Source organism: Phaethon aethereus (genome assembly GCF_964289735.1).
Source record: "Phaethon aethereus genome assembly, chromosome: 8".
In the NCBI taxonomy this organism is placed as follows: Eukaryota; Metazoa; Chordata; class Aves; order Phaethontiformes; family Phaethontidae; genus Phaethon; species Phaethon aethereus.
Genome location: NC_138584.1, coordinates 7,581,186 through 7,591,697, shown reverse-complemented (window position 1 = coordinate 7,591,697; position 10,512 = coordinate 7,581,186). Strand labels below are relative to the sequence as shown.

General features: G+C 58.8%; 2 protein-coding genes across 3 annotated transcripts; both read right to left on the bottom strand.

Moving 5' to 3' along the window:
- Positions 1-223: 223 nt before the first annotated feature.
- Positions 224-5,621, bottom strand: METTL13 (methyltransferase 13, eEF1A N-terminus and K55; the record flags this gene model as incomplete). 2 transcript variants are annotated; one of them, XM_082003135.1, is made up of 8 exons in its annotated part: positions 224-498; positions 1,006-1,137; positions 1,516-1,728; positions 1,914-2,078; positions 2,305-2,500; positions 3,120-3,319; positions 4,279-5,026; positions 5,469-5,621. In XM_082003135.1, 8 exons carry the CDS (start codon positions 5,619-5,621, stop codon positions 224-226), a joined length of 2,082 nt encoding a protein of 693 aa, XP_081859261.1. The 2 variants fall into 2 exon arrangements, with proteins under 2 accessions (XP_081859261.1, XP_081859262.1); XM_082003136.1 differs by having other exon boundaries at positions 1,914-2,057.
- A 542-nt stretch (positions 5,622-6,163) lies between these two features.
- Positions 6,164-9,894, bottom strand: ITPA (inosine triphosphatase; the record flags this gene model as incomplete). The annotated part of the gene is made up of 8 exons (XM_082003047.1): positions 6,164-6,284; positions 6,590-6,666; positions 7,155-7,270; positions 7,807-7,838; positions 8,682-8,755; positions 9,532-9,596; positions 9,680-9,737; positions 9,832-9,894. The coding sequence occupies 8 exons, from the start codon at positions 9,892-9,894 to the stop codon at positions 6,164-6,166; spliced, it is 606 nt and encodes a 201-aa protein (XP_081859173.1).
- Positions 9,895-10,512: the final 618 nt, after the last annotated feature.

The following is a 10,512-nucleotide window of genomic DNA, read 5'->3' as shown; positions in this document are numbered from 1 at the left end:
CTGCCAGTCCCGCAGTACCTTCCTCTCATCACCACCCCAACGCTGCCCCTCGGGCTGCACAGCCCTCCACTGTCCTGGATCTGCTCCTGCAGAGTCTCATCCTTCAGGCAGACCCAGGCCAGCACCGGCCCCGCAAGGGCAGCAGTCCCAGCCACGGGCACCCCTCTGCTCCACGGTCACAGAACTGATGCAAGGACCTCTCCAAGTGGCATTGTAGCCCCTCTCAGAGGATCTTGACAGCCTGCAGCATGTCCGCCAGCACGTATGAGCTGTCCCAGGGGCGCCCAGGCTGCCGCAGGGCCCTCTCCAGTGTGCGGGCACGTGCCCCCAGCTCTGTGGGGTCCCGCCGGCCCTCAGGGCTGGGCTGGCAGAACAGGATCTCATTGACCTCCCCTTCAATCTGGCGTGCATAGAGCAGAGGGAAGACCTCCCTGAGGGTGGCCAGGACAGACTCCTTCAGCTGGGCATCGCGGCACACCAAGTTGAGCACGAAGACTCCTACAGCAGGGTGAGAAGGATGAGAGTTCAGACCAGCCCGTGTACACTACTCTGCTCCCCACGCTCCTGGGGGAAGCGGCTGAATCGGTGCCACCCTGTTGCAAATGCCTCCCTGGCAGCAGCACGAGGAGTACCAGCACCCCCCGGTGCCCTTGGCTAAACTCCACGTCCCTGCCGCCATGCGGGTCGTGGATGGCCACACAATCTGTTCCCAGGTACCACCTACACCCCCTGCCTTCCTGCAGCCTTCTTTGGCCCCCCGGCATGTCTCAGCCTGCCTGACCCAGCAGCGCCGCAAGCCACCCACTCCACCCTGCTCCCTGCTGTCACAACACCCACTGAAACACCCGGATCGGGGACCTGCCAGGAGCGGCAGATGCCACGCAGCAATCCTGGCCACAGCTGCTGTTCTCCACCATGACAAACAGTGGCACAGCCCCATTACTCAACCCTCGCACAGGACCGGCCAGCCCAGCTCTATGGACATGGCCGGATCTCCCCTCATACCTTCTGGCTTGAGGATGGTTTTAACTTTCTGCAGAAAGGGCTTTTCCACAAAGGCTGGGGGTGGGCAGCTCATCCCCACCGTGAGGTCTTTGCTGTCCACATCGAACATGATGGCATCGTACTGGGCTGGGGCTGCAGGAGAGAGCAAAGACTTGGTATTCCATGGGACAGAGATGAGCCATGCACAGTGTGGAAGCAATGAATGGGGTGGTCAAGACACCCTCTCTGCCGTGTTACAGCCGCTTCTCTCTCCTGAGGTTTCTTTTTCTAACTGAAACCCCCAGTGCCAAGGGCTGCTGCCATGGAAGGCAGCAAATCTAAGGTCCCCTGCACATGTTGGCAAGGACAGGTCTGCAAGTTGCAGAGACCTGGTGAGACTGGAGCTCATGACACGTGGCAGGAGACAGGCAGGGACGCGAAGCAGAGGGTGAAAGCAGCCCAGGACTCTGGTCCCCAGCATGTCACCCACTAGGCTCGATGGGGCACCCGGGATGCTCTGTGAGATGGTACCTTCAGCTGCCAGCTTGGCCACATAGTCCAGGCCATCAGAGACATGCACCCGCATCCGGTCGCCCTGGGAGAAGCTGAACCAGCGCGTGGCCACCTCCAACATGGAGGGGTCGATCTCCACCACAGCCACGTGGGCCTGCGAGAAGTAGTCGTGGACGAAGAGGGGCAGGCTGCCCCCACCGAGTCCCACCACTAGCACTGCCAGCAGACCTCCTGCCAACAGAGAGCACCCAGTGAGCCACCAGGATGGACACATTTGTCCCACCCCCCAGCCCCAAACCGCTTCGGGAAGGGTGCACAAGGCACCTTGGCCAGGAAAGCCCTTCCCCAAGGAGCTGGGATATAGGGACACATGCGTGCCCACCCCCGGCACAGCCTCCCACTGCCAGCATTGTCACCTGGGAGGGGGTCGGAACCCCCCAGCAGGCAGAGCCCGGCGACCATGGCCTTGTGGTGCTCACAGCACAGGTAGCTCTTGTCAATGTCTGCAGGTGGCTCAGCAGGGGTGGGTTTCCTCTTGTCTTTCCTCCGTTTCTTCTGGCCTGAACAACAGGAGGCATTGGCTGGTAAGGCAAGGTGGGAGACTGGTGCTTTCTGGGGACTAGCCAGCCCCAGTCCCTGTCCCACCCACAAGACAAGCAGTGTAGTGTAAAAATGCTCCCAGAGCTGCTCTGGGACAAGGCAGGCAGGTCCCAGCAGGACTTTTATCTTCATCCTGTATTCATCTTACTCTCTGTCACCCTGAAGTGTCACCCTTGGCCCCTGCCCCTTCCTGGCTGCCCCACGTACCTGGGAGAGGCGTGGGGGCCAGGAGCCGAGCCTCTGACTGCACCACATTCCTGTTGCGGAGGAAGACGAGGCGGCGGAAGTAGCAGGTGCCGTCCCCCTTCACGTCCTCCACAACGTACTCCCCGCTCAGGGGGCTGGTGTCGCAGTGCCGCACCGTCCGCACCCCGATGTCCCCTCCCACAGAGAGGAAGGGCACCTGCAGGAAGGACAAGGACTGGTGTGGGCAAGGAAAGGCTACAGGAACCGACCCTGGCATTCCTGCCATCCTGACCACGGCTGATGAGCTGGGACAAAGCAGACACAGTACAGGACCAGCAGGATATGCCGCAGGCAGCCACAGGGGAGCTGCGGACCAGCGCATGGTCCCCAGCCAGCTTCCCTCCCATACACATGCATTGGGGAACAGGGAGCAAACACCCCAAGATTTCTTGCAAGAGCTCAGGTTTGGGGAGTTGGGGCAGGGAAGAGGAGACAAAAGGGACAGAAGATGTTAAAGCCAGGATTAAGAAGGGGACAAATGCTCTCAGGGTTTCGGGATGCCTGGTTTTCTTGGGATACTGGGTTTTGGAGGGCAAGGACTTCACACTGACTCCTGCCATGCAGGCACCTCAAATCCTGCCTCCAAGCAAAGGCAGCCAGCTGGAGGGAAAACCGCGAGGAGCTACACCTGAGGCCAGGCTCCTCCCCACCAAGGCAGCCAGCTCACGTGTTGCAGCCTGGTCTCCCTCGGAGAAGACTAATTTGCTGCTGGCAGAGCGCCAGCCTGGCCTCGGTTTTGGGGAAGCCAAGTGAGGGGGCTGGGCAGTGAGACTCACCTGCTGCCGGGCAGGGAGGCCTGGCGGGGCCAGCTCCATGACCTTCCCCGACAGCTCCGCCTGGATGCCAGCCATTCCCTCATAGTGCTGCTCCCTGTGCAGGGCCACAGTGACCAGGCGCCCGAAGCCCGCGCTTGTGGCCAGCTGCCTCCGCCCTTCCTCCGTCCCAAAAAGCCACTCGGTTTCTCTGCCCTGTGGGACTGCAGAAGGGGCAGCCATCAGCCTGGGTCAGTCCTGGTCCTTCAGCGACCACCCCAGCCTCCAAGAGAGGAGCTGTAGGGAATGGCAAGACATGATGAGGAGGTACCACTGCGTGCCTAGAGCTGTACTCTACCAACCATTAAGAGAGCCAGGACCCTCCCTGTTTTGGGCAGGCTCATGCAGGAGGCTGGAAAAGCCAGACCTCATAAGAATAACAGAATCATTAAGATTAGAAAAGACCTTTAAGATCATCAAGTCCAACCATCAACCCAACACCACCACGCCCGCTAAACCATGTCCCAAAATGCCCCGTCTACACATTTTTTGAACACTTCCAGTGATGGTGACTCCCCCACCTCCCTGGGCAGCCTGTTCCACTGCTTGACCACTCTCTCAGTAAACAAAATTTTCCTAATATCTAGCCTAAGCTAAGAAGCGGGCATCCAACAGCCTCACAACCTGTCTCCAGGCTGTGCTAAGCCCCAGCTTTGCAGGCACGCAGGGAGGGAACAGTGCTGCTGGCAAAGCCCAATGTGTCTCTGCGAGGTACAAGCACAAAAGCAAAGCGCAGCACCAAGCAGCCTGGCCCTGGCAAGTCAGGATGCCCACACAGACCAGCGATGCCTTTCCGGCTGCATCCACTGTACTCTGGCTTTATGCAGTGGCATGCTACGGTGGCTGTCACCAGCATCAAGGAACCATCACCCTGGAGGCAGGGCTGGCAGTGTCCCTCTGCTGCCAGATGGGCATCCGTTCAGCCAAAAAGCTCTGCGCCAGACCTCTGCTTGCACCACCAGGCAAACACGTGTCCCACCACAAAGCCAGGACTAAACCATCAACCGAACCCCGCACAAGTAGGTTATTTCTCTCTCCAACCACAATTTCAGCAGGGCCAGGCCCATATTGCAGCTCCTGGCCAGAGCACCGTCCCATTGTGGGCAGGAAAGGCTGTACTCACTGATGAAGATAGCAAAGTGATTGTCCCGGGAAGGTTTCATTGAGGGGCTGTCAACCACATGCAGCGTGTAGCGAGGCCTCCCGCTCTCTTTGTTGCACAGATCCAGGGAAACCTGCTCCCCGCAGGGGGTTTTGCTCAGCTGGCTGCAGAGCAGGGCGTAATGCTGCCTGTCCTTCACTGCTGCCACCAGCTGCTCCGCGCTCTCCACCCGCATTGGCTTGTCCTGCTCCTCAGGGCAGATCTCCAGAATCTGTGGTGCTGAGCCGGGGATCTTCCTGAACTTTGTCATGACGTAGACAAAGACAGGTAGGACAAACTGCTGGTTGTCCCTGCTGCCAGCCACCTGATGGACACGCACAACCCAGCCTTCGTGGGAGAAGTATTTCACTGCTTTCTTCAGCACGTGGGCTTGAGCCAAAGAGACGCAGAGGTAGCGCCCTCCTACCTGCAGGACTCGGCTGATCTCGGCAAACATCTTGTCCACCTTGGCTAGAGTGCCCTCCTCTTCATCAGTGAGGACGGCGTCCAGTGTGCCTTTGTCCAGAACCACCTGGAAGTGGGCGTCAGGGAAGTCCATCTGAAGCATGTCCATCAGCAGATAGCTCATCTTTGGCCTCTTGCTCCTGCTCCGCTCTTGCATCTGACGGATTACGGCGTCGCTGACGTCGATGTTCACGATGTCCTCGCACATCCCCACGTCATACATCTGCTCGCTCAGCTCCGAGTTCCCGCAGCCCACCACCAGAACCTGGGGAGTGGCACAAGATGGTGAGAACACCCTGGAAACGTGCCCCAAAGCATTTTACGAGCAAATATCAGCCACGGCCATGAGCCCTCTGTGAAAACCACACCCACAGAACCTGCAAACCAGTGGGTCTGGGTCTCTAGGGCCCCGAGATAACATTTCCCTATGGAAAAGCCACACGGGCACAGAAGCGATGCATCTGCTGCATCCCTTGTGGGGATGATGTGGGTGTTTTAACCCCCAGAGCTCCCTGTCCCAAGACAACTCGGGGGTCTCTCCTGTTCTCTTGCTATGGCACACTGGGGGCTTTGCATCTTCTGTGTCAGCGCACGATGGCAGCTTAAGCCGGGACACGGCGGCACTGAGCTCGCCGCCCAGGAGAAGGCCGGCACGGTCCCGGGACGCTCGGCCGGTCACACGGCGCTGGGTTCCAGACGGGGCTCACCTTGTCGCGGGGCCGGACGTACTTGTGCAGGACGGGGCAGAGCTCCGGGAAGGCCCCGTACCACTCGAAGGGCCGCTGCCCGCGCTGCCGGAAGAACCGATCCCAGTACCGGGCCGAGCCGAACTCCCCGGGGCTGCGGGGCAGCAGGTCCATAGCGGGGCGGCAGCGGCCCCGCTCCCGGCGCACGTGGCCCCACGCCCCCGGCGCCGCGCGCTGACTGCATCCGCGTGCGCCGCGCACCCATTGGATGGGGCGAATCTGCAGCCGATTGGCTGCCTCTTCCCCGGCCGCTTCCCATTGGCTAGCCGCTCCGCGCAGGGCAGCGGCCCCGGCCGCCTCCGGGCCCGGGCCGGACCCCTGGGGCGTCGCCGCCGCGGGCGCACAGGCGCCCCGGGACTGGGTGCTCTGCGCTAACCAGGTCTCTGCCGTTTCCCCAGGCAGAAAGGGCGGCAGGGAATGCCCGAGCAGGGCTGGGCCGGGGCCCGCCCAGACGCAGCGGCCCCTGGAAGCCCGCCCTGAGGCACAGATGTGCAGCGTAAATAACCCTGACCTGCAACGCGAACAGGGGCGGGGGAAAAAAAAGAGGTGCCAGTGGCTTCAAAAGGAGCAGCTTTAATGGCAGCCCGCAGCGCAGCAGAGCTCTCCCGGGGCGGCATGCGACACTGACAACACAGGGCGCCCGCAGCCCGGGGCAGCTAGCTGGGACCAGAGCAGGGCTCTGTCGAGTTGCTCTGAAGAAAGAAGGCAGAGAGCTCGCTCAGCGCTCTGTAACGGTGCGAGATCGAGTTCTTCACTGCTTTGGGTAGTTCGGCGTAGCTGGAGGGGAGAGAAACCACAAGTCTTGGCAGCAAACAGGCTATGGCACTCGTACCCCCCAGACACTGGAGAGCTCCCCCTCTGCTTGCCATCTTCCTGCTCGACTACAGTGGGGCGTCTGTAGCAACATGCTAGCAAAGCCAACAACCCCCATCCTGATCCGGGCGTTCCCCGTAACCCACCACATTCGGATCCAGGAGGGTGTTTTCTCCCTGCCACCCTTCCTGGCAAGCAGGTTCCTCTTGACACACAACCTCGACCCAGCCTTTCCTTATGTAAAAAGCTGTAGGTAAAACACCACTTACGTCTGGTTGTAGCCATCTGGCTGAAAGCAGGGATCCCAGCCAAAATCTCGAGGGCCTCTGGGTTCCACTATCAGGCCCTGACACGAGATAGCAAAAAAGCTCCGTAAGCTGTAGTTTTGCAGCACTTCCCTTGCAGCTGCATTCCACATGCAGACCGAAGAGCTTCATGCAGCCATAGCTCACACTGTGGCCACCACCGGCTTGGTGCATGGTCCTGTCCTCCTTCCCAGGACGTAACCAAAATCAGCAGCCCCAAACTCAGCTGCCCTATGTTGACAGCTCCTTTACCTCCTGCAATTAACAGAGCTAACAACTGCGCTCAAATACAACCCTGCCAGCAGCAGGTAGTATGTATGTACAGCTGGGCGAAAGGGCAGTAGCACTCAGCACTCACCGCCCACCAGCTGTGCTCTCCGTCTGCCTGTTCGCAACACGGAGAAGCTCCAAGGGTGTTCAGTGACCCAGGGGCGACTAAAGTTGTCGTCAACAGAGTCAATGCTGTTACGAAATTTGCATTACAGCCCTCCCCCCTCAGCATCTTCCCTTCCCCAGGTGCACCACCTACGTGGGTCTGGCCTTTGAAGAGCTTCACTGGCTCCTCTGGGTCTCCAGTACTGAACGCGAAGGTACAGAGTGCGTAGGCAGATTTGTCTTCAAAGCCAGCCAGTAGCTTGTACAGGCCTGAGTGACAAAGAAAGGATCCTGGCATTACTGCCTTTCCCTCAGAGCACAACACACCCACCTAGAGATGGATCGGGGGAGCATTCTGCATTTACAGCCACAGGGGAGAGGAAGAACTACAGGAGGTGACAAAGCTTGGGCACAAGGTTGCTCTTGGCCCAGTCCCTTCTATGACTGGAGCCAGCGCCTCAGATCAAACACAGCATTGAGTGGCAGGGCCCTGCTATTAATTTGAGAGTGGAAGCAAATGAGTGCACAGTGCCAGAGAGGACTAAAGCCCACTCTGAATTAGTGTTATTAACACTCATGCTCATGACGCTGGAGCTACTGGGAAAAACAACATCCCGTGAAGAAGGCACAGAACAGGCTCAAGGAGAGAATACGAAAGGACAGAGCTGGACAGACAGGAAAGGAACCAGCTGCAAAATGGGCAGCACGGTGGGCAAGCACACTCAGCAGAACCCAGCACGGGCAGGGATCCATTTCATACAGAAAGCACAGAGTTACATGCAGAGCAGTAACATGGGAGACAATACCTTCCGGTTTGAGTTTTTCCAGGAACCATTTTCTGAAGGGGAAGAAGAGAGGAAAGATTAAATTTTGCTATTATTACTCAGAAATATGGGCATTCTTGAGGCATTGTTGCCTACATTTTCATAGCCTTCCGAATCCCTCTTGAATGTACTGTCAAATCACCTCATTCTGGACTACCTACCAATAATGACAGACTTAGCTCTTAAACTGAATGTGACACAGTAAAAACAGCAGTGGGGTATTTAATTTACTGCAGTACTGGGGTCTATATAAACAACCCACTTCCCACTCATGAGCACTGACAGGCCAAAACACATTTCTCAACTCGTTCACATCTTACACGCAGTTCTAGTACCAACTTCATCATATAAAGCTTTTATGTCTCTGCTCAGCAAAGCAGAGATAGTTTGGAAGAGTTAATCACATTAAAAGTTAACTTCAGGAGCTAAGGCAGTATTTTACTAGAAAAGTTACACGGTAATGTAATAATCTTATTGTCTACTAGACTAAAGCAGTCCCTATGAGAACCTAGAGGACTCACCCCGGGGTGCTGCTGAAACGCATGGTGCCTTAACTATGCGGAGCCCGCTGTGGGGCCAGGTTCCCATGCTGGTTGCAAGAGCAGGCACTGTAGATCAGGATCCAGAGCCAATAATTCAGGTCTGTCTCTCTTGTCCTGCACCATGACTTACAGCAGAGCTGAAGGAGTTCAAGTCGAGCCCCTGAGGTACAGGATGAAGCCGAGGACACAGACCAGTAATCACCTCCCTGACCCTATTGCTCCTGGCATGTGGAGAATCCCCCATGATGCACACCCTGCCAGCCTGCACTCCTAACTCTAGGACACAAAGGGTGAAGCGAATGCCCTCCTACTTACATGTACGGTCCTGGAAGTCCCCCCAGGGCATTGAAACACAAGCAGGTATCCTCTACTATAACAGGTCCCCGAACCTACAGTGAAAGCCCAAGAGATGGAAACATTAGACCTAGAGGAAGGCACTGTCTCCAACCTCATTTTATTGGTCTATCCTGTTCTCACATTTCCACAATAACAGGAACATCACAAAAATCCACCAATCACTAAAGTTTTTCACCTCGGAGGCAATCCATACCAGACAGACACAAGTAAAGCCATGCTCTCCCCAGGCAGGCCCGAGTGACTGAAGTGTGATAGGTAAGACCTCACATGGAGAAAAATGAGCAGAGCCGAACACCCCGTGCCCTCTTGGGGGGCAGGAATGGTGTGACAAGGAGGGGGAAAGTCGGCCTTCTGGAGGCACACCTGCATTCTCCTCGAGTCTCAATCCTCACTTGGTTCTTTTAAGACACCCATCCCAGAGACAGCTCTGGAAGGTGATCCATCAGAAGCTCTAGCTGACAGAAAAAATTCGGTGTCCCACACCTACTGGGGCTGGACTGAAGGAGCTGTCATGTCCTCCTGCTGCTGGAGGGACACAAGAGGCCAGAGGAGCAGCAGTGGGACTGCCTAAACACAGGGTAACCTGTCAAAATTCACCATCACCCAGCATAGGCCAGAAACAGCCAGGTGACGGGAGTGCAGCGAGGCCAGGCCAGGCCCGCATGTGTCCCTGACTCTGCTCAGGGCCGGATCAGAAGCGCCGTCGCCCCCAGCTGTCTCCCGCCCCGCGGGGGCAAGGGTTCCCGGAGCTCCCGCACCTACACCACCGCTCCGACAGGAGGGAAAGGGGAAAGAGAAAGCGACCGACCTGCCGGGCGGCTTCGCGGCACTTCTGCATGGAGATCTCATCCGGCTCCCCCTGGTATTCCGGCACTGGGGACACAAAGGCCGGCACTGAAGAGACGGCCGGGCTGGGCCGCGCCGCCGCGTATCCCTGGGCCCCGCCGCCAACTTACGGTCAATTTTCTTCGCCACCAGCGTGTAGGGAAAGGAGTCCCCGAGGATCTGAGTGACCTGCGGAGGAAAACCCGCCCATCAGGCCCCGGCCGCGGCAGGTCAGGCCGCCGCAGCCACCGCGCGTTGCCAGACAACCGCCCGCTCCCCACACCTCCTCCAGCTTCTTGGCGTTGCCCGTGACGAACACCACGCTCCGCCGAGCCGGCGCCGCCATGCTGATGCCGCGCGGCGCCCGGGCGCTGAGCCGCCAATCACTGCCGCCGGCACCTCGGCGCCCAGCAACGCCCAGCCAATAGGAAAGGCTTCCGCCGACACCCAAGCGAGGGCAACTTCCGGTCGTCCGAGGTGAGGCGCTTGCCTTTCACCAGTGCGCAGCGCTGCCCGCGCGCATGCGCGAGGGCGTCCCGCACAGTCTCGCGAGAGCGGCGCAGGTTGTCACGGCGGCTTGGGCGCCGGCGGAGGCCAGGCCTACCCCACGGCCCCCCCGCCTCCCCACGCTCCCCCCCCGCCTCCGGCGCTGCGGCCGCCTGTCCTCTGGCACACAGCGGGCACCGGCATCTCCGGCGCTGCGGGGGCGGAAGTGTCTGTGCGCTGCCCCCCCGGCCGCCTCCCTGTTTACTTCCCCAGCGTTTGGCAGCCGTCGCCGGAGGATCCCTCGCCCTGTTTTCTCCGAAGTAGAAGCAGATGTAGCTGGGGGAATTGTGTAGTGGATCGTGCTCCAAGCGGTGCTGGTATTTACTCTCCGCCCTCTGGCACGCCTTCGCACGTTCCAAGACCAGACTAACTATGTGGCAGCGATCAAGTTTCTGAAGGCAGCTGCAGGACCAGCTGG